The following is a 21,521-nucleotide window of genomic DNA, read 5'->3' as shown; positions in this document are numbered from 1 at the left end:
GTGCACAGAACTACCCTCGGTTCCCGCGGCCTAGGGAACCAAGGCTCTGTCACCGGCACAGCGTGGAGACTCTGTGCCACCCTGACGCCACAGTGCGGTCACAGTCCCCAGCTGTCAGCACACCCTGCCCGGCTGGAAGATGCCGAGGGCTGTAACAGACCGAGGCACCAGCACTGAGGCTGAGCCTAGATGCAGGAACCTGAATACAACAGATACTTTACTTAATAATAATGTATTAATATTCGTTCATTAACTGTAACAATTCTGTAAAAAACTAGAGGGGAGAAATTAAAAGTCAAATAAGAGAAGCCTATTCCATCAATCTGGAAACAGAGGAAATGGGTGATTTCCTAGTAAAAATACACATTAATATAATGGACCCTAAAATAAGGAAAATACAACAGATCAATTAGCCATCCAGGGACCTCCTCCCCTGCTGGCTCTCCGCTCCTTGTTCTGGGGTCTCCCTCTCCCGGACAGGGAAGGACAGGGACAGAGCTGATCAGCAGCTCCTCTGAGATCTGCCTCTGCCCAGTGACCCCAGCAGCCCCGCCCAGTGAGGATACCGTGGGGGGAGGGCGTCTCGGGGATTATTGACTCTGCTGTGTCAGCTAGGACTCTCTTCATTGCAAGGAACTGGACTCACTGAAGCAAAATTAATAATTTTATAAATGGTGGAATAAATTAATACTTGCAAGGAGCAAGTTTAAGAGTGGGTTTCGATCTGGCAGGCCCAGGGTCTCACTTTTCCTCAGTGGGACCCGATTCCTCTCCAGCCCTCCACCTACAGGCACCGTCCCTGCTGCTGGGGGTCCGGGGGAGGCCGCCAGCCAACGGCTACGGAGGCACTGAGGTCCTTGAACTCACAGCCCCTGAGCTGCCCACTCTGCCGCAGCACGGGCATGGGCTCGGCCCCCGCTCCGCCGGAATCCGTGTGTCCCCTGGAGTCATGTGTCAAAGCACAGTGCCCAGGATGATGTATGAGGTGGCGAAGCCAATGAGGGGTGACGAGTTCACGAGGGTGGAGCCCTCGTGAAGGAAGGAAACGGGCCACTGCCCCTCCTGTCACAGGCGGTTAAAGCAAAAAAAAATAAACAAAAGGCCACTGGGAAGCAGACGTCCCCAGATGGTGAAGCTACGAGGGCCGTGACCCTGGACCCGCAGCCCCAGCACCGTGAGGAACGAACCTTTGCTGTTGTAGCTGAGTCTGGGGCGTTCTGTGCAGCAGCCGGGCCTGACCGGGCGCCCCCACCGCCCCGCCGCCCCGCAGCCCCGGCCCACGAGGACACGCCCAGCAGGAGAGGGACAGCGAGACCGTTCACGCCACGGTTGTAAACAAGCCCTTAGATTTGGGGGCAATTTGTTACACAGGAGTAAATGACTAATACTCATGAACGTTCTACCAATTTCGCAGTTTGCAAATAACATCAGTTTAAATTAAACAAAAAACCTGAAAATGAAAAATACTAATGGCCCAGATGCCCGTTTAAAATGACCGTGTCTCTCCGAGACTCTGGACTGGCACAACCAGCAGCCCGCGGGCGGCCGGTGACAGGCAGGAAGCCGTGGGACCACCTAGCTCCAGGTCCGTGGGTCGCGCCCGTCCTGTTAGGCTTCAGCCGCTGGCCTCTTCTTCATTCCCCCCAGGGGACTCGCGTCTCCCCTCCAGGCCCTTTCCCTGCGCCAACCTCCTCGACCGCGCAGACAGACCGTCCTGACAGACCGTCCTGCGGGCCGCGTCCAGACGCCTGCGCGCGGGCATCGGCCTGAGCTCACAGGGCCGGCCGAGTCGCTGCCTCTGGGGCCACGCGAGCTGCCCCGCAGGACCGGCTGCTGCCTCCCAGCAGGAAGCCCACACGTCCGGGACAGCGGAAGGACGTGGGGGCCGGATGTGAGGTGGACAGAGCTGCCCAGAGAGTCTCCGGCAGGTGGCGCGCGGGCCCCGCGTTGTCTGCGCTGGGAGGGGCCGAGGGCGCGACCTCCCCAGCAGCAGAGCTGGGGTTCCCCTGGGGGCATCGCCCCCACCACGCCCAGGAAGGGAGGCTCTCGAGCTGCCTGCTTCCCCATCATCTGTATCTGCGCCCTTTCCCTCGGGAATCCAGCCCTAAAGCGAAACACTTGGAGGGGGAAGGGTGGCCCCCAGCATCTCTGAAAGGGCTCTGTCCTGGGGTGCCGAGGGGACATCTGGGGGGTGCTAACGACATGAGCCTCCAACCTCACCATTGGAACAAGAATGGCCTCAAAAACGGGGGGCTGATGAGGTGCTGCCTGTGCCACCTCCCAGCCAGAGGGGAGCCTGCGGCCCGCCTCGAACCATGGGGGTCCCTCCCAGGGCCCCGCACTGACTGCAGGGAAGGAGAGGAGGGGGCTCCAGCACACTCGCCAGCCCCTCAACCCCTTTCCGCACCCCATGCAGGAACCTGGGTTTCATCAGTCCTGCGGCCTCCGGCCTCCGACCTCCGACCTCCATGGCCCTTGGGACACCACAGGACACCACCCCGAGGGGAGGGCAGGGCTTCCTGCTGGCCTGGCCTGTGGAGAGGGAGGTGTGAGGAGTGTCCGGCAACCTCAGGAGGAGGGCAGAGGGTGCGTGTGTGAGCGGGACAGTGGTCGTGGCGAAGGTATGGAAACCGAGGCCAGGCGGGCAGGAAGGGTGTGAGGATGGTGGCGGTCAGCCAGGGCGCCCCGTAACTGCCGAGCCTGCACCGGAGGCAGCAAGCCGAGGGACAGAGGACATGGCCAGAGGGAGGCTCGCTTGAAATCGGAGGTTAGGAGGTGTGCCGTCGTCGGAGCGGCTGAGGCCGGGGACAGCCTTGACGGCGGCTGACAGAGCCGTGGGAGGCGAGGTGGGCTGTGTGTGCAGCAGCCTCACCAAGGGCAGCAGCTGCGGTGCTGAGCGGAGCAGGACAGGACCCGACCCGGGGGCTTAGTCCTCAGCCGTCAGGAGAGAGGGTCGGCGCGTCTGTAGTCGACTGGCCAGGAAGGCTCACAGCGAAAACACCCAGGGGCCGGGGTGTGGGGAGGGACAGAAGCCACAAGCTGAGTGCAGCAAAGGGCACCCGTCCACCCAGCCAGGGCTGCACCCAGGAGACATGAAGAGCGGTCTCCCTTAGAGCTGGCCCTGAGCGTTGGTGTCACCTGCAGGGATGCAAAAGCAAGCCATGGCAAAGCCTGGGGCCCAGTGTCCTTACACGTCTGCCGGGGGACGTGGCTAGAGGGCCACCGAGTTAGAGCAGCGGAGGGTCCAGCAGAGCAGGGACCCAGGGCCTGTGCAGATGGGTGCTCAGACTCGCCGGGTTGGTCTCGCACTTGCAGCCACGACCTCATTACACGATTTCTCCTGTATTTTTGGGCTCGTGAGTACACATAGGTGATGTCATCTTTGGGTTCCATGTCACATTAGCAAAGGGGTGCAGCCCAGTCGTGCTTGACAAGCGCCTGTGGTGAGCAGCTGTGTGTGTTCAGGACAGGGGTCTGGGGCCTGTGACAGACTCGAGACTAGGCAGAGGCAAGTGAGAGGCGGAGTAACAAGGGCCGTCACGGTTACCACGTACAAAGCCCACCCTGCGATTTGTCTGGGGTGGTGAAGTCAGTGCTGGATGAGGGGCTAGCTGAATCTCCGGGTCCTCAAGGTGAGCAGGACAGTCCCTGAGGACGCCAGCGGCCACCAGGTGGCAGCAGAGGACAGGAGGGAAAACTGGGACAACGGAGCCTAAGAATGGCTGGCTGGAGTAGCTCAGGTGTCACCCCCCCTGCTCCATTACTACATGGGCTGTGACCGTCTCCACCAGACCCTGGACTGCCCTGGGCTGGGCTGGGCTGGGCTGGGCCCCAGAAAGAAGCCTCATCTCAGACTGCAGCCCTTCTTCACTCCCTGCAGTGACACAGTAAGCCACCAGGCCTCCGGGGTGGCCCCACCCGTGCCCCTCCACCCCCCTCAGGGCCCCCTCCCAGCACCCAGGGCCCACAGGCCCCGGGAGGCCCCCACCCCTCTGCTGCCACACCTGCCCCAGCGGAGGGCTCCAGCCCAAATCCCCGGGCCCTGACCCATGGGCCCGACCCATGGGGCTCACTGAGCAGCGGGGGCCTCCCGCCCCCAGGGAAAGGCCTGGAGGCATCTCAGCCCATCCCCTTCCCTACTGACCAGGCTCACAGTTGCCCCTCACCTGGGCCCCAAGCCCCTCGCTGCTTGGTCTCTGCCCTCGCTGGCCCTGCCTGCCCTCTCACTGGCCAATCCTGATGGACAGGTCTGCCCTCCCCCCGACCCCCTGCAGGGCCGCCCGCAGGGCATAAAGCCGGCTGAGGCGGCTCCCCAGGGACGTGCCTACCATGAAGGGAAGCGGGACCCTCCTCTTGGTGGCCGTCACTTCGCTCTGTGCCTGTGGTAAGTCTGTGCGCTGGTAGCCCTCCCCGCACGCCCGGCCTCTGGGAGATGGGCCGGGCTTGGGCAGCTACACGTCCAGGCACTGCCGCCTGCAGTGACTGCTGTACACCTTCCCAGCACCCAGCCCTTCTCCGTCCCAGGACACGATGGACAGGCAACTACCCTGGGCTCCAACTCCAGTTCCCACCCCGCTGCACCCCACTGCACCCCAGCCCAGCCCGACCCCCCCCCCAGACCCGACCCAGCCAACCTCACGCAGAGCCGGAGCGAAGGGGCTAACAGGAGGGGCCTGTGGGCAGGTGGAGCTGAGACGCCTGGCGGGTGAGGTGGGCACTGATGGGAAAAGTCTGGAGACCTCTGAGGCTGCAGCCCTCCCATCCTGGACCTCTCGCCCCCGTGATACAGGGCTGGCCACAGGCGAGGACAACAGTGACTTTTTCATGGAATTTCTGCAAACGCTGCTGGTGGGGTCCCCAGAAGAGCTCTACGAGGGGCCCCTGGGCAAGTATGAGGTCAACGCAGACGCCAAGGCAGCCCTGACTGAGCTCAAGTCCTGCATAGACGGCCTGCAGCCCATGCACAAGGCGGAGCTAGTCAAACTGCTGGTACTGTGGGCAGGAGGGCACCCCACCACCAAAGGCCTGTAGCCCTAGCACGACCCACAGCCCTGCTCCCGCAGCCCCCCCACCCCGATACCCCACCTGCCTCAGCCAGCAGAGGTGGACACCCCAGACCTCACTGCCTACAGAGACCTCAGTCCTTCCACACACACATGCACGCACGGACACGCACGCATACGCATGCAGACACAGGCACGCACATGCACACGTACATGCAGACACAGGCACACACACGTACATGCAGACACAGGCACACACATGCACTGCATGTATGCACACACCTACGTGCAGACACGCGCACACATGCACGCATACACACAGGCATACACACACGCTACTCCCTCAGCTGCTAGGAGGGAACTGGCTGCCATGTGTAGAGCCCACTGTCCCCAAAGAGGCTGACTTTACCCAATATGACTGTGGCTCTCTAGTACTGACCACCTATGTCTGCCTTCCAGGTGCAGGTGCTGGGCACTTAGGACAGGGCCTAGTGAACTCCGGATGTGGCTCTGAGTGGCCACAGGACCAGCTCCACAGCAGCTGTGGCCATGCCACCCACCACCGCTCCCCATGTGTGAATTTATCTTCGAATCGTTCAATTAATAAAGCGTCCTGCAGCTCAGGGTCTGGCTCCTGTGTCTCCCCACATTGAGGGACATGCGCACACACACGACACTCGCACGTGTAAGTGCCCGCACAGAGAGCAGACTCGCCAACGGAATCAGCCTGACGCCCGTGCAGGCAGGTGGGCGCAGCAAGACAAGCAGGCAGGGAGGCGCTCAGAGGGCGGTGGCAGGCGGGGGGGGCTGTCTGTGGTGGGAGGTGCGGGCAGCAGAGAGCCCTAGGAAGAGGAAGCGCCAGGCTGGGGGTTCCAAGACAACAAGCGCACACAACACACATATAGCAGGGGCGAGGGTTGGGAGCAATCTCTCTCCCCAAAGTCACCCAAGAAGAGTCTGCCTAGAAGACACGCCAACCCAACCCTGAGAGGGACAGAAAGGTAAGTGCGCCTGCTCACGGGGCCGGCACAGCCAGTGGTGCGCAGGACAGCGTGGGCCTCAAAGTTCCTGCTGCAACCAGCAGCTTCCCACGGTGACCTGCCAACCCCACCCTACCCCGCCCCACCCCCACCCGGGTCCCAGGGTCCTTTCCGGCAGAGTGGCCTCCGCCAGGGGCAGCTCTGTCCTCGCCAGCTTCGCCATGGCCGCTTGGCTCTGGGTCACTTGGCCCTGCTGCCCGGTCCAGGCCCTCGCTGTCCCTCGTCCTGCTCTCTGTGCCTCGTGTCCCTCTCAGTGAGCAGCAGAGCCACACCCTGCCTACCCTCCAGGAGAGGCCATTGTCCCCATCACACAGACAGTGATCTAGAACCTACCACCGCACAGAGCCACATTCTAGAGCTCAGGAGCTGCAACCTCCCCAATTCTCAAAGCCCCTGGTGGCAGACAAGAGGGAGGGAGGCGCCTGGCTCTCTATGCTCCCTTCGCGGAACTGCCCGGCTCCACGGACAATGTGACAGGACCACCTCTGAGGAGGCTTGGCCCATAGGTTGCTCTGAGTGCGGCTCCTGGACTGAAGAGGTGAGGGTCCCCACAGAGGGTCGCCCACCCCCCACAGCCTTGGCCCTCACGTCTCTGAGAGGGAGGAACCCGGCCAGAACCCCTTAGGGCCAGGGAGGGTGGCCAGTGAGGGCAGAGGAGACAGCTCTTCCAGGCTTGTACACCAAGGTTGACGCTGTCCCCCGGGGACTGGTGAGGGCAGAAGAAAGCTGCTCCTCCGGGCAGAGGCCTACCGCTCACTGAGGTCTGGGCTCCAGCTCGGGACCTGCCCTGGAAGCTGTGGCCTGACGTTCTGCCCATCAGTGGGGCACAAGCAGGGAGGGGTGCGGGGCTGCAGACTCCCAGCACTTGGTCACCCTCGTATCCATGGACAGAGCCGGCCATGGCAGAGGAGGTGTGGGTGGGCACCTGGAGGCCCCACCGCCCCCGGGGGCCCATCATGGCCCTCTACAGCAGCCCTGGACCCAAGTACCTGATTCCACCTACCACAGGTAAGCGCCTCTGGGTCCCGGAGGGAACTGTGGGGGGAGGGGCGGGAGCCAGGTCTGAGGTGGGCCTGGGACTCATCCCTGACTCTCAGCCCATCGACTCCGCTGGGGTCATAGGATGCAGAGAAGGCTGGGGTCTGGCCCCAGGCTGCTCAGAGCCCCTGCTCCACAGGCTTTGTGAAGCACACGCCCACCAAGCTGCGGGCACCCGCCTACAGCTTCCGTGGGGCCCCCATGCTCCTGGCAGAGAACTGCTCTCCAGGGCCTCGCTACAGCGTGAACCCCAAGATACTGAGGACCGGCAAGGACCTCGGCCCCGCCTTCTCCATCCTGGGGCGCTACAGCACCAAGACCCTGCTGACCCCTGGCCCCGGTGAGTGGCAGCCCCAGCCCAGCCCAAGCCTGTTGGCGGCCACTGTGCGCCCTGTAGAGCCAACGGTGTGAGGGGGCAGTGTCCTCGCCCTCCTGTCCTTGTCCCTCTGCTCACGAGGGGGCACAAGCAGAGGAGCTGCTGACCAGAGCGCAGCCTACGAGCCACCTGAGCCCAGCTCTGATCTGGGCCTCACTCGGCCCCTGTCCCCACACCAGGCCCATGTCAGACCCTACCCCCTCCTGCACTCCAGTCCTGCAGCATTCCCACTCTGGGTACTCCAACCAATCTCAGTAACCTGCTGCACTGGGGTCCCCAAGCCCCTGAGAAGGCCAGGCACCTGCATGAGGGCCCTTCCTCCCCCAGGCGACTACTTTCCAGAGAGATCGACCAAGCACGTGTTCGACTCGGCGCCCAGCCACTCCATTTCTGCCCGGACCAAGACCTTCCAAGTGGACAGCACCCCAGGTTCCCACGACCCTGAGGGCCCATGGCGGGCTGGGTCAGGGCCTGGGTGGGCGGGCACGGTGGGGTAGCCTGCCGCTGGCCCCCCTGGAGGCGGGGAGCCCCAGGGCATGAGCCCGGGGAGACTCAGTGCCGCTGCACCCTCAGGCCCCGCCGCCTACATGCTGCCCGTGGTGATGGGGCCGCACACGGTCGGCAAGGCCGCCCAGCCCTCCTTCTCCATCAAAGGCCGCAGCAAGCTGGGCAGCTTCAGTGACGACGTGCACAAGGCAAGGGGGGCCCAGTGGGTGGAGCTCACCCCCATCTGCCTCCGCCCCCCAGCCCAGGGCCCAGAGGCCTGATCCTGCCCTCCTGAGAGCCCTCAGCTCTCCTGCCAAGTGTCGGGTTACACCCTAATGCAAAGAAGGGCTGAACAGGGCGGGGGTCACGGAGCAGCGCTCCATGGGCAGCACGCAGGAGGAAGACAGGAGGAGAGTAGGCTGTGAGGTAGTGGGGGGTCCCAGCCGCAGAAATGGGTGTAGAGGCCCTGAGGCAGGAGCACCCCTGAACTGCCGCCCAGCCCAGCCCACCGCCCTCAGCCCCAGGCCAGTGCCCAGCAGGAAGGGGCCCCCCTCACACGCCCGCGGGAGGGGTGAGTGCGGGGGCTGGCACATGCCGAGGTGTCATCCCCACGGGGACTCTGGAGATGAAGGAGCCCGACACACAGACGCACAGCGACCCGGGGCCCGAAGCCCACTGTCTGATGCCAGCCCCTCGCCCTCTGGAGTCACGTGGCCTGGCAGGCCGAGCCTGTCTGAGCCTCTTTTGCTTCCCAGACCCCAGGTCCCGCGGCCTACCGTCAGACCGATGTGCAGGTGACGAAATTCAAGGCTCCACAGTACACCATGGCTGCCCGAGTGGAGCCCCCAGGGGACAAGACCCTCAAGCCAGGACCAGGAGCTCACAGCCCTGAGAAGGTCGGGAAGAGTATTGCCCGGGTGGGGGCGGAGGTATGGCGGGCGGCGGGGAGGCAGGGGCTACCGTGAAGAGGCGGTGGTGGGGGTGACACGGTCCAGACAGGGTGAGCCAGGGCATGGGGGGCACACAGGCTGAGGGGGTGGGGTAGGGATGGTGGTATGAGCCAGCAGGGGTCACAGTGGCCATGCACGTTCAGGATGCCGTGCGTTTACGGCACTGAGACCTTTCCCCAGCTGGCAGGCTCTGCATCCCCAGACACTTAATGGTGACAGTTAATGCTACCGAGCGCTCATTACATACCAGGCTGTGGTCAGACCTGGTAGTGTGGCCTTCACGCTGGTCATCTTGGCCTGGGGTCCCGGAGGAACAGGAAAGCCATCAGCAACCCTAGCCCCGGTGACGGCAGAGCCTGCGGGGTGGGGCAGGGGCGGCGGCTCCTCTCACAGCCCTTCCTCTCCCAGGTAACAATGACTAAGCCCTGCGCCCCCATCGTCACCTTCGGCATAAAACATTCTGACTACATGACACCGCTGGTCGTGGACGTGGACTAGCCCTGGTCTGCACCGCGCCTGGGCTGGAGCCCGGCCCTGGGATGTGGGCTCAGGGCGCTCCCCCACTGGCTGGCCTGGCCCTGCAGCCCTGCAGAGTGGAACACGCTTGCTCAGACAACTGCGACCCGTTATTTTTTCTATGCTACTTTCCCATTTGCTAATCTTGTTTGCTGCTGTGCCCACATATTTAATAAATCATGGATTCCATTGGTAATGGTTTGTCTTGGGGGGAACGTCAGGCTTTCAGACAGAAGCCCCCATGGGTCCCGTCCTGGCTTCCAGGGCCTAGGCCCGAGCAGAGACAGCCGGGCTCGAAGGGCAGACACCCGCCCTGAGTTTGGTTGCAGACCCGACGGCCACACCTGCACCCATCCCTCCTTCCCGCACTCTCCTGCCACTGTGCTGACTCCACCACTGATTAGTGGGGTCCCTTTGAATCCGGACTAAAGCCTGTGACCGCCGTAAAGTGACGCTGCATGACTTTGGGGTCAGGCCATACAACAAAGGACACAGCTGCTGCCTGGACCGCTCACCTTGCTCACCGTCACACCTGGGCAGTCAGCCTAGATGGGCCCTCAGCTCACACCAGCACCAACCTGCAGATGCGTGAGCAAGCCTTCAGAGTATGGCAGCCCAGCCAGTGTCCACCAGGTGAGGCCTGGACATCGTAGGGCAGAAACTGCTGTCCTCGCTGTGCATGTCTCAAGTTCCAACCACAGTAACCTTAAGACATAAATTACTACCACGCCTTTAGGTGACTAAGTTTTAAGGTGACCTGTTCCACATCACAGCGATACAGGAAGAACAGGAAGACACGGGCAGGAAGGTAGCGTCCAAGCTGTGCCTGAGAGGGGCATTTCCAGACACTGCCCCGGGACCCACGGTCGGGCCTTGAGGAGTGGGGTCTGGATTTCACCTCGGCCTTGGGGAGAGGCCGCCGAGGCTCTCAGGGTGGGTGGCCCTGCCTGTGGCCCCTGGGGGACCACCAGCACAAGACGAAGAACGTGGCTGCTGATGCTCCCTCGGCTGCAGGTCACATCCACCCATTCAGCGCCTAAGAGGCAATCCTGCCCCGAGTGACAGGATCTTGGCAGTAAAAGGTGAGCAGCGAGAAGTGACCGGCTGCCTAATAGGCCTGGGAGGGGCAGAGATGGAGGAAGGAGTGGGGTGTGGGCCCTCGGTGCCACGGCCAGTCCGTGGACCAGGGTCAGTTCCAAACCAAACTGTCCCAAGCCCCCAAGGAAACGAGGACACCGAGAACCACGTGTCTGCTCCCTCACAAAGCTGTTTATTGCAAACTGTTTAGTGTCTTTTCCTTGAATTACAGGATAGAGCCTGGCAATCTGTCCTTACTGTAGCAGACTGAGCCCCCAGGTCCTTTCTTGTTTTCCTGGTCTTGGGAATCAATGTCAGCAAACCCCCCTCATCCCAGGATTAGGTGTTAAGGGTCCAGGGCTAAGCGGCAAGGTGAGGCCTACAGGAACCCCTGCTGATGTGGCAGCTGCAGTCACCATGTCCCCTTCACAGACCCATCCCAACATCATGACAGAAACAAATGTAAACCAGAAAGGAACTAAAACCCAGGCCTCCAAATGGCTGGGAGGACTGCACAGAGCCGTGGAGGTGGAGGGGTGGGGACAGAACTAGCAGCCAGGAGACGGGAACGGAAAAAGCTCTCCCAAAAGCCAGCCAGGTCCGCATAACATGAGTAGGCACAGTGGGGCAGGGAACATCCTCGGGGGTGTTCTCCAGGTGTGGGGTGAGCATCACGGGCCCAGGAAAGGCTGGGGGATGTGGAACTTGGGTTCCGGTCTGTGCCCTGTCCACGGTGACCAGGAAGAGATACAGGCAGCAGCAATCTAGCTTGGCGAGCAATGGACAAGTCCCCACGATGAGGACCGACAGATGAGCAGGGGGCTCAATCAAAGCTGAAGTAGCCAGGCAGGACCTCGGGGGCTGGGACGTCGAGGAAGCAGCCAAGCCCCAAACATAGAGGCGGGTCAGCCGACCTCAGTGTGACATGAGCCCACGCTGGAGGCTGGGGGCACACAGAATGGGGCCCTAGGGGTGGGCCTCCTCCCCCAGCAGGGAAGAGGGCACTGCAGTGACGCTTTGAGACCTGGCCTGCCGGGTAGAGGGGGGTAGACAGGAGCAGTGGTGGTACTGGAAGGAGGGAGAGCAGAGAGAGGGCAGCAGGGGCAGACAGGCACCAGGCTGTGACTGCACGTGCGGTGACCGTGCAGGTGAGGAGACAGTGAGCCGACAGTCTGCAGGCAGTAAGGGGGAGTGACTGGGAAGGTGGATGGAAACAGAGACGGAAGGACACACGGCCGACAACTCCTCCCTCGACTGTTTTTACGGAAACACGAGAGTGCTGGGATGTCACTGCGGGGTACGAAGCCGCTGGCCTGGCTGGGCCTGTGGTTTGGTTCGTGAGCGTGGGGCTGGCCAGGTGGGCAGGGGCCCGGGGACAGGTGGGTGGGGCGAGCAGTCTGCCATTGCAGGGGATGAGGGGGTGGCTCAGAGCCCCTACAGCAAGGGGAGACTTGCTGAGGGAAGATGGGCTGTGCTTGGCGTGGGAACTGCCCAGTGACCCTCAGGAGAGGGTTTGTGCAGGGATGACCACCCCCTCTGACTCTCAAGTGCCAGGCAGGCCTGCTTCCACAGATCTGCTCTCCTGTAAATACACCTTTGGTGCTACGCTGACCCTAAGTCCTGAGAAAATGTGAGTTTCTGGTCTTGGATAAATGGCCATGAGATCCGGAAGGATCCAGGTCCAGGGCCTCCAGCCAGGACTGCGGGCCACTCTTCCACCCACAGCCCTGTCCTTCAGCCGTGGACTGGAGGGCAGGCGCAGGGCCTGGTGGTGGGCCCCGCAGCCTTGGCCAGGAGAAGCCACCACATCTGGGCTGAGGACTCCTGGAGGAGATGGTGCTGATCAGAGGTCCCCAGCACACCCCTTCCTGTGTCAGATCCAGGCACCTCGGACACTGGATGTGGCCTTACCCAGAGAAGGACGGGGTGGAGGAGCCTTGGGACATCAGAGCCCCGAGCGCTGCAGAAGGGCTGCTGGCCACGGGTGGCCACATCCAGGACTTCTGGCTGCTCTGCTGACGTGGCTCTGTCGGTGCCTCTAACACCGGGACCCCTTACACACATGGGACCAGCCAACACAGCTCACTGAATCCGAGGCAACCATGGGCTCCCAGCCACACAGGAAGAAGATTCCTAAGCCACAATCGCCATTTCAAAGGAGTATTTCGTAGGCAAGTCCTCTGGAGCCCAGGACACCAGGATGGGGAAGACTCTGGTTGCCCCAGGCACCCACAGAAGCTCACGTCCCACTCGCTCACGTCCTTGCCTTCGACAGGAGGTAGGAGAGGATGAAGAAGACCACGATCAGGCCCACAGCCATACCGCACAGAAGCTTTCGGTTGTCGCGCCCAGACCGTGCCATGGTGGAAAAGCGCTTCACGCTCCCTGTGAGCAGGCCTGTCACGCTCGTGAAATCTGACTCCTGAGGGAGGAAGCCCGGCCCGGTCAGACATGGGTGATGCCTCCATGGCCCACGCGGGGCCTGCACAACGGGTAGCGCAGGGCACATCGCAGACCCTTACCATGCCATCCAGGTACCGGTTCTGATCTTCCGTGTCCCTATCGATGTCCAGGGCCAGCTGGTCAAAACACAGAGGGGGCTGGGTCAAGCCAGGGCAGACACATTGATAGCGCCTAACCCCCTACAAAACTAGCAGACCTGGCTAATAACTCTGCCAGACATGGTACCACTCCCAGAGGTCAGGTCCAGGTGTCACCTAAGTCTCACACGAATGAGCATAGCCTTCGATGGGACAAGAAGAAAGTACATAAAACCCTTCCGGGCTTCTATCCTCCCTCTGATCCCCACTCTGGGGTGCCAGATGGTGAGGGGAGTTCACTACTGACCGATTTGAGCCTGGTGACCTTGGAAGCCAAGTTGTCAGCCATCCGCTTGTTCTCCAGGTCTAGAATCTCCTCCACGGCACCAGAGCTCTGGGCTGCAAGAAGAGAGAGGCTGAGGAGTACACCCACACGCGAGCCTGACCCTGCCTGTCAGTCCTTCGTGGCCTCTGGGACCCACCACGACCCCATCTGCCCAAGTCTCACATCTGGGGAAACTGGGTCCATCTGTGTCTGAGAACAGGCCCAGCCCTAAGCCAGGGTGTGGTGCATGCACTTAGCCCACGTGAGACAGGCTGCATAAATGACAGTGTGCATGAGCACATGTCCTGTGTACATGTCAAGGCCAAGACAGGTAGGCATCTCAAAGTGTACAACTGCAAACAATTCAGTCAAATTGGCACTTTCAGGTATCATGACAGAATCTGTACCACCCCTCCATGTCACCATCAGTGTACCTGGAACCTGTTCTCAGAGATAAACAGTAAACTGTGGTAGGGAGACTTAGGAAGCGTACCCAGGGGGCAGCAGGAAGGCCCCTGCAGGGACCACCTGTGACCCCGGTCCTGGAGAGGCAACGAGTAACCAGAGGAAACAGGGAGCAATACTCAACACCGAAAAACAGGTGCTGAGGTTGACCCCTAAGGCCTAGATCTGCTCACCTCTGCAACCCAGCAAGGGCTTTGTCTGACACCCTGAACACAGTGCCTGCTGAGACCTACCCCAGGACTAGGGCTGGGCCGGCCGATTCAGAACTACTATCACACCAGGTTTGTGAAACAATCTCTCCCCAACTTTGGGGTACAAATCTGCTGTGGGCCACATGACTCATTGTCCCCTTTTTATTATTATTATTATTTATGCTTACAGCACCCTGGTCTTCCCACGTGGTCTCCCATCCAAGAACTAACCAGGCCTGACCCTGCTTAGCTTCCGAGATCAGGCATCGGGCTTGTTCAGGGTAGCATGGCCGTGGACCATGGGCCGTGGCTCCACTGGGCACAAATCCGGGTCCTTCTGCATGTAAAGCAGACGTGCTAACTGCTATACTATGGAACCACGTCCTCATTGTGACCCTTCTAACGGCAGTGCAGCCCTAAGAATCACTGATGTGTACGAGCCCCAAAGGAAAGCCTGTTAACGTCCCACCACTCCCTTCCCTTTAATTCCTAAAGGTCAGAAGAGCTTAGAGGAACAGGCAGTCAGCATCCCACTTCGCAAATGAGAACAGACAGCAAATGGGGAGTCCAAGGCCCCAGACAGCGAATGGGGCGTCCAAGGCCCCAGTCACTGCGACGCCGGCTTAGACCCTCCCACCACGCAGCTTCCACCTCTAGGGCTGCGTCGACCCGGTGGTCGGCCGAGGCCCAATGCAGAACGGTCTCTCAGGGGACAGAGAGGCGGGGACCCCGCAGCTTCGCGGCGCGGGTGGGCGGGAGCACCCAGGGCCCCAGCGACCCCTCACGGCGCGTCTGTGCGGGACCGGGTGCAGCCTGGCCCCGCCAGGACCAGGCTCCGCCAGTTCGCAGGCCCTGCCGAGACCAATCAGCAAGGAGGGCTGCTGAAGACAGCGGTGTCGGTGACGGCCGGCCCTGCCGCCATCCGGCTCCGCTGTCCCGCGCTCACCCCGAGCCCAGTCCGCCATCGTGCCCGGTTCCGGCCCCAGGATCTGTCACCGTATCAGCCACAGCCGCCTCCGACGTGGCAGTCACGGGAAGGTACTTCCGGCCTCGCCCCTTCCGCCTCGGCCCGCCAACTTCCGGCCGAGGTCGCGACTGTGGAGCGCGGGGGCGGCGCGGTGGACTTGACTTAGGGACCGGGCAGTTTGTTTTCTTTACACTTGGCGGTTAGTGTTCTCAACGCCAGTTACGGTGTCAACCCCTCCCGCCGAAGCCTGCGGCAGGTCAGGTCCTAACAGGCCCTTTCCCAGGCGAGAGGTGTGGCGGGGTCGCCACGGGGAGCTGTCCCCGCCCGGCTCTCGAGGCCCCCGCCGGCCGCGGTGCGGTGGAGGCGCAAACTCGGTGCGGAGCCGGGCCCCAGTTACTGCTGGAGGGACGAAGTGGAGATCGGTGCCTGGAAAGAGCGAGCACTGCAGGAAAGAAAATGAAGCGAGGAGGGGTGGGAGTGGCGGGGACCTCTGCCTTTGCTCCCGGGCACTGACGTAGCGCGACGTCAGTGAGACTCGTTGCTTAGGTTACCCGCCCCCTGCAGTGGAACATTTGTTGTCATTAGTCCCGCCGACAAACCGTCGAAATGGGAATTTTCACCACAGCACCATGATTGCTTAAAGTCGTGGTTTGTCCGTTTTTCCTTGGCTGTCTTCACTTCCGGAACATAAGCTCCACGAAGAGAGGGAAGTGTGGGTCCTGTTCACCCGCATCCCAACGCCTCGCACGCAGCACACCCTCAAACGCCTGTCTGACAAACCAAGTGGTCAGGGGGCTGCAAAGTCCTTTCCCTTTTTTAGCTATGCTTTCGTCCTCGACACCCCATGCGTTCTGTGGCTTGAGAAGGGCGTTGGTGTGCTTGTAGTGAGGGGCTGCGGTCCTCTCCTGCTCCAGAAGCGCGGGGAGGCGGATTCACTGTTCGGTCCAGGGGAGACTCAGGTCCCAAAGTCGGACTATCACCGAACCGGACCTTGAAGGCAGGGATGAACCAGTGGCAAAACCTTCAGGTTCCCCTTCCCGCCGTCTTAAGGCGCGCGCACGCCCCGCACACCCTCCCGGCCTCCCCCGCGCGCAGCCCAGGCCCCGCCCCGCGGCGCCGCGCACGCCCTCCCGGCCTCCCCCGCGCGCGGCCCAGGCCCCGCCCCGCGGCGCCGCGCACGCCCTCCCGGTCTCCCCCGCGCGCGCGGAGCCCGGGCGGGGCGGGTGGACTCGGACCCGGGATCGCTGAGCGAGGCCCCTCCCGCCTTCTTGGCGCAGGGTATCCGGGGCGCCATGGAACCCGGTGCGGTTGTGGATGCCGTGGAGACGGGGAAGGAAGACGTAATTATGGAGGCTCTGCGCACGTACAACCGGGAGGTGAGTGGGAGCCGTGCCTGGAGGCGTTGGGCAGGGCGGGGTGCGCGCGTGGCGGACAGAGGCTGCGTGAGTGTGGGGGGAAAGACAGCGCAGCGCGGAGGGGCGCCGATTCCGCGAGGAATGTCTGGGGAGAGGGTCGGGGTGCGTGCCTAGGGCAGGTGTGTGGGGTGGAGCTCCATCCTTTCAGAGTGGTTCCTCATCCGGGGAGCTGCGCCCTGCCCCGTGTGGACCTGAGGTTCCTGAATCTCTGGGTTTCTCTGCAGAACTTCCAGAGCTTCACGTTTGATGATGCCCAACAGGAGAACAGGAAGGTGGGTGCCTACCAAGAGGTAAAGGGGCAGGGACGGGTGGCCCCTGGTGGAGGGGCCTGGTGGAGCTGCTATTTTTTCTACCCACAGAGACTGGCGGAGCTGCTGGTGTCCGTCCTGGAGCAGGGCTTGCCACCCTCCCACCGCGTCACCTGGCTGCAGAGCATCCGCATCCTGTCCAGGGACCGCAGCTGCCTGGATACTTTCACCAGCAGCCAGAGCCTGCAGGCACTCGCCCGCCACGCTGGCATCTTCATCTCCGAGGGGTCAGTTTCTGAGCCCCTAGACATGGATGTTGTGCTTGAATCTCTCAAGTGCTTGTGCAACCTTGTGCTCAGCAGCCCGGTCGCACAGATGCTGGCAGCGGAGGCCCGCCTGGTGGTGAGGCTCGCAGAGCGCGTGGGGCTGTCCGACGAGAGCAGCTTCCCACATGACGTCCAGTTCTTTGACTTGCGCCTCCTCTTCTTGCTGACGGCACTTCGCGTGGACGTGCGCCGGGAGCTGTTTCAGGAGCTGCAGGGCGTGCGCCTGCTGACCGACGCACTGGAGCGAACGCTGGGCGTGAGCCCCAAAGGGAGACCCCCGGAGCTCCTTCCTCCTCCGGAGGCTGAGCGGGCCATGGAGGTCCTCAAGGTGCTCTTCAACATCACCTTTGACTCCGTCAAGAGGGAGGTGGACGAGGTGAGGCTGACCTGCACCGTGGGGTGCTTGCTTAACAGCTCGGATATCGGGACCTGCATTGCTGATGAGCACCATAAAGTTTCTGGGTGCTCGACATGGAGAGGACAGGAGGCAAGGAGGTGCCGGTTCTGGGCATCAAGGAAGGTTTCTGAGGGACGTGGACTGCAGGGCTTTTGCTGCTTGGCAGGGGGGGCTAAATGGTGAGAAGTTGTGGGCGAGTCCCCTCCATGAGACTGAGAGTGTGGGGCCAGGACACAGGGTGCGATGGCCTCCCAAGGGGACCCATTGCCATTCATAAGGGGGTTAGGGGGAGCTATGCCCAAGACAAGATGCAGTAGTTCCAGAGTGGGGCAGACAGTGGGACCTCAGGTGGCAGTGGTGGGGACAGGTGCGGCTCTCTGTCTCAAAAACCCCTTTTTCTTTGGTCAGGAAGATGCTGCCCTTTACCGGCACCTGGGTACCCTTCTACGACATTGTGTGATGGTCGCTGCTGCCGGGGACCGCACAGAGGAGTTCCACGGGTGAGGGTGGGGCCTGTCATCCTGGAGGGAAGTGTGTTCATCTGTCTAGACTGTGGCTCCCGGCCCCGCTGCTGGACCAGGCTCCACCTAGAGAGCCTTCATCCGTCTGGGTGGGACCAGACGAGTGCGTCTTCAGCCAGCCTCGGCTTTTGTTGTATACTAGGATGAGAGCTGTGAGTGAGGGACAGGAGTGTGCCTTTGGCCCTTGGGTAGTGGCAGCGGATGGTCACTCGTTTTCCGTTCCCAGTGACCTGCGTTTGGGTAGCTTGTGGTTTTCCAGAAACTACCTGTGATGTTTTAACTCAGAGGGTGGTAGTTGGGGCATCTGTAGAGTGCCTCCTTCCTCAGGGACCCACCCCATTGGGCAAGCATGCCCAAGATCAGTCCCCCACTTCAGCTCTGGCCCCTGGAGCTGCTCTTAGGCTCCTGAATGCCGGCTCATGTCACGTGCAGCCTCAGCAGGGTACACCATGCATTGTGCCTGTGCTAGGAGACTGGACTTACCAAGCTTCCCTCCCCACTTGTCCCCAGCCACACAGTGAATCTCCTGGGGAACTTGCCCCTCAAGTGTCTGGACATCCTCCTCACGCTGGAGCCACATGAAGGCTCCCTGGAGTTCCTGGGAGTGAACATGGATGTGATCCGTGTCCTCCTCAGCTTCTTGGAGAGGCGTCTGAACCAGGTGGGCAGGGGGACCTGTGGTGGGGGCTGCCCAGGAGCTCGGGCTTTCCTAAGCAGCTGTGGCCACTGCCTCTGCGAAGTCTGCACTGGTCAGTGGCGATCAGCTCAGTGGTGTGATTTGAGTGATTCCTCCAGCCGCTGTGTTGTCCAGCCAGGCCCCTCATCCCTGAGCAGCACGTGGACCCTCCCACACATGCCCGAGGGTTTCACTTTTGTGGGTTACTGCAAGGAATCAAGTGTTCAGAGTCAAGTGATGTAATTGTTTTCTGGATCTCTGGTTCTTTCTTGAGCGGTCCAGAGAAGTCCCAGTCCCTGCTAGCAACCTTAGACTCATGTCACTGTGCGCAGGCATCCCTTGGTGACCAGCATCAGCTGTCCCGTGAACCTCGGTCCAGAGGCTCCCTGATCCTGCAGCTGCAGCAGAGGATGTTAGCCAGCGGGGCCCTGGGCAGCCCCTCTGGGAGCTTGCAGACCTGTTGGCTAAATAGTGGGGACCTCTCAGAAGTTCACGTTGCCTGTGTGCACTGTGGGCTAGGTCACACACGCTGGGCATTGGGTGTTGGCTGTGATCGTCTGTTCTTACCACTATCACTGCTGGTGTTGGGATCCATGGAGGTGATGGGAGGCCGGGGAGGGACAGACGCTTCCTGCTGTCTGAAAATCGCAGAGTAGGGGTTTCCCCCGTTTCTTTGTCTGCCACCTTCTGAAGGCAGCTTGCGTGCCAGTGGTGTGCTCACAGCTACGAACACTGTCTCCCCTGCGTCCTTGTCTTAAGGATGAGGAAGCTAGACTTGGGGCAGTTAAGTTACTGGTTCTCCGTCACAGCATCCAAGTGGCCTCACGGATGAGGTTCCAGCACGGTCTCTCGAAACTCACACAGACACCTACTGCCCTGCTCCTGGTTCTTGGCCCCTCCGCTGGCTCAATGCAGCAAGGCCTCGTCCTGACTGCTTCCTGCCGGACCGTGTGGCACATTGTAGCCTTCTGGCCACCGGTCAGCAGCTGGCACAGCCCCACTGACACAGGCCCCTCTGCAGACACACAGGCTGAAGGAGAGCGTGGCACCCGTGCTGAGTGTGCTGACCGAGTGTGCCCGCCTGCACCGCCCCGCCAGGAAGTTCCTGAAGGCCCAGGTACAGCAGAGGGGATGGTGGTGAGTCCCCGCTCACCCCAGCCACTCCCGCCAAGGCTGAGGGACGCGTGCCTCCCCAGGTGCTGCCGCCACTGAGGGATGTGAAGACCCGGCCGGAAGTGGGGGAGCAGCTGCGGAACAAGCTGGTTCGCCTCATGACGCACCTGGACACCGATGTGAAGAGGGTGGCCGCAGAGTTCCTGTTCGTACTGTGCTCTGAGAGTGGTGAGTGCGAGCCAGGCTGCCGCGCGGCACCCCCCAACCCCCCGGCAGCCTGGCACGCTGACCTCTGCCCGCCCCACAGTGCCCCGTTTCATCAAGTACACGGGCTACGGCAATGCCGCCGGCCTCCTGGCTGCCCGGGGCCTCATGGCAGGCGGCCGGCCTCAGGGCCAGTACTCGGAGGACGAGGACACGGACACGGACGAGTACAAGGAAGCCAGGGACAGGTGCGCGCCCCGCAACCTTGGGCTTCCTCACTCGGCACCCGTCCCCAGCCCTTGGGGACCTGCAGGGTTGGGGGGGGCAGCATGACAAACGGTTAAGACCTTTCGGAGTGTGGCATTTCTTGAGTGCCGTGGACCTTGACGTGGGGATGTTTCATTGAGGACAGAGGGTAAAGGGGCCCGGCCGTCTGGGGTCCCAGGTGGCAGGAGCTAGCTAACTGTTGCTCCGGGGAGTGGTCTCTTCCCGAAGTCGCTTCCCCCTTCCCACCTTCCCTGCAGGAAATGAGTTTCTTGCCAGCCTGGGCACAAGCGGGCCGATGTGGGACTGCACCACTGCAGGCAGCCCCTCCTGCTTGGAGAGCCACTAACGCGTTCTCCATGCCTCCTCTCTGGGAGCAGCATAAACCCGGTGACTGGGAGGGTGGAAGAAAAGCCACCCAACCCCATGGACGGCATGACGGAGGAGCAGAAGGAGCACGAGGCTATGAAGCTGGTGAACATGTTCGACAAGCTCTCCAGGTATGTGGCGTGGCGAGGAGGTCCCTCCTGTGCTGTCCACCCTGGGAGGTGGGGTGGGACAAGGGCTTCGGGTCCTGACGAGGCTGTGTTACTTGTTTGAAATCACCTGCTGTGGAGGACATCCCTGAGGCTAGAATCGGGGTTCAGGTCAGCACTGTGCCCATTTTACAGATGGAAGCTGAGGCCCAGAGAAATTGAGAGACTGCCTCAAAGCCATGAGGTGTAGCAGTCAGGGTTCAGGCCTGGCTGACAGGTTCCCATGCAGACTTCCCCAGTGAGCAGAGCAGCCGGGGGTGGGCGGAGCCCAGCACACCTTTCCCTACAGGCACAGAGTCATCCAGCCCATGGGCGTGAGTCCTCGGGGGCAGCTGACGACCCTGCAAGACGCAGTGAGTGAGAGCATGGAAGGGCAGCTCTCCTCGGACCCCGCCTCAGACCCCGACTGAGGACGGCCGCTCTCGCGCTCCCCTTCAGAACCGGTGCTGCTCCCAGGATGTTCCTGGGGCCGTGACCTGGGGACGTCACATTCCTCTCTGGCTTGGAGACCTCTTTCTCTTTGCTCCCAAAGTTTTGTTCATGATCCGCCTCTGGTCCAATTTGTTATTTCTGGGATGGTACGGGTCTTGTGCTGCTGTCACTGGAAACTCGGCTTCTTCAACCAGAGCCAAGAGGACGTGCGCAGAGGCTGCCGCCTGCAGACGCGGCTTAGTGGGACTCGGCCAGCGTGCATTTGGGAAGGCGGGCTGAGTGTGGGTGCACGCAGGCTGGCAGGCTGGCATGCTGGCCCGGAGCCGGCAGGTTGGGCAAGCGCTGCATTTCAAAGGGAACCTGCTGTGACTTCTCATGCTGACGTCAGAAACATTCTCCTGTGGTGTGCGCTGCT

General features: G+C 61.8%; 4 protein-coding genes and 1 pseudogene across 12 annotated transcripts; 3 read left to right on the top strand and 2 right to left on the bottom strand.

The window, feature by feature from the left end:
- The first annotated feature begins 2,464 nt into the window (after positions 1-2,464).
- Positions 2,465-5,626, top strand: SCGB1C1 (secretoglobin family 1C member 1). Of its 5 annotated transcripts, XM_039876971.1 has the most exons (4): positions 2,466-3,887; positions 4,275-4,384; positions 4,790-4,989; positions 5,463-5,626. In XM_039876971.1, the coding sequence occupies exons 2-4, from the start codon at positions 4,330-4,332 to the stop codon at positions 5,481-5,483; spliced, it is 276 nt and encodes a 91-aa protein (XP_039732905.1). In that variant the 5' UTR covers positions 2,466-3,887; positions 4,275-4,329; the 3' UTR covers positions 5,484-5,626. The 5 variants fall into 5 exon arrangements, with proteins under 5 accessions (XP_039732904.1, XP_039732903.1, XP_039732902.1 ...); XM_039876970.1 differs by lacking the exon at positions 5,463-5,626 and having other exon boundaries at positions 2,465-2,621; positions 4,790-5,166; XM_039876969.1 differs by lacking the exon at positions 5,463-5,626 and having other exon boundaries at positions 2,465-3,887; positions 4,287-4,384; positions 4,790-5,166.
- Positions 5,627-6,142: 516 nt separating this feature from the next.
- Positions 6,143-9,605, top strand: CIMAP1A (ciliary microtubule associated protein 1A). Of its 2 annotated transcripts, XM_039876966.1 has the most exons (7): positions 6,143-6,581; positions 6,935-7,051; positions 7,221-7,421; positions 7,785-7,886; positions 8,031-8,170; positions 8,699-8,839; positions 9,302-9,605. In XM_039876966.1, the coding sequence occupies exons 2-7, from the start codon at positions 6,943-6,945 to the stop codon at positions 9,389-9,391; spliced, it is 783 nt and encodes a 260-aa protein (XP_039732900.1). In that variant the 5' UTR covers positions 6,143-6,581; positions 6,935-6,942; the 3' UTR covers positions 9,392-9,605. The 2 variants fall into 2 exon arrangements, 1 of the variants encoding a protein (XP_039732900.1); XR_005655878.1 differs by lacking the exons at positions 6,143-6,581; positions 6,935-7,051; positions 7,221-7,421; positions 7,785-7,886; positions 8,031-8,170 and adding an exon at positions 8,381-8,514.
- Positions 9,606-10,658: 1,053 nt separating this feature from the next.
- On the bottom strand, positions 10,659-15,091 carry BET1L (Bet1 golgi vesicular membrane trafficking protein like). The gene is made up of 4 exons (XM_039876964.1): positions 14,954-15,091; positions 13,334-13,425; positions 13,009-13,065; positions 10,659-12,908 (listed from the first exon to the last, which is right to left on the bottom strand). Exons 1-4 carry the CDS (start codon positions 14,970-14,972, stop codon positions 12,741-12,743), a joined length of 336 nt encoding a protein of 111 aa, XP_039732898.1. The 5' UTR covers positions 14,973-15,091; the 3' UTR covers positions 10,659-12,740.
- Positions 14,189-14,305, bottom strand: LOC120614169 (uncharacterized; annotated as a pseudogene).
- A 773-nt stretch (positions 15,092-15,864) lies between the features above and the next one.
- RIC8A (RIC8 guanine nucleotide exchange factor A) lies at positions 15,865-21,138 on the top strand. 4 transcript variants are annotated; one of them, XM_039876949.1, is made up of 11 exons: positions 15,865-16,001; positions 16,252-16,350; positions 16,614-16,661; positions 16,749-17,291; positions 17,769-17,860; positions 18,392-18,542; positions 19,579-19,674; positions 19,754-19,898; positions 19,978-20,122; positions 20,519-20,638; positions 20,964-21,138. In XM_039876949.1, exons 1-11 carry the CDS (start codon positions 15,978-15,980, stop codon positions 21,082-21,084), a joined length of 1,584 nt encoding a protein of 527 aa, XP_039732883.1. In that variant the 5' UTR covers positions 15,865-15,977; the 3' UTR covers positions 21,085-21,138. The 4 variants fall into 4 exon arrangements, with proteins under 4 accessions (XP_039732883.1, XP_039732882.1, XP_039732884.1 ...); XM_039876948.1 differs by having other exon boundaries at positions 16,749-17,339; XM_039876950.1 differs by lacking the exon at positions 20,964-21,138 and adding an exon at positions 20,810-20,953 and having other exon boundaries at positions 16,749-17,339.
- The last annotated feature ends 383 nt before the right edge of the window (positions 21,139-21,521 follow it).

The sequence above is a fragment of the Pteropus medius genome, unplaced genomic scaffold, assembly GCF_902729225.1.
Source record: "Pteropus medius unplaced genomic scaffold, Ma_sr-lr_union100, whole genome shotgun sequence".
Lineage (NCBI taxonomy): Eukaryota > Metazoa > Chordata > Mammalia > Chiroptera > Pteropodidae > Pteropus > Pteropus medius.
Note: the sequence above shows the minus strand (reverse complement) of the source record. Positions and strands in the feature narration are given on the sequence as shown.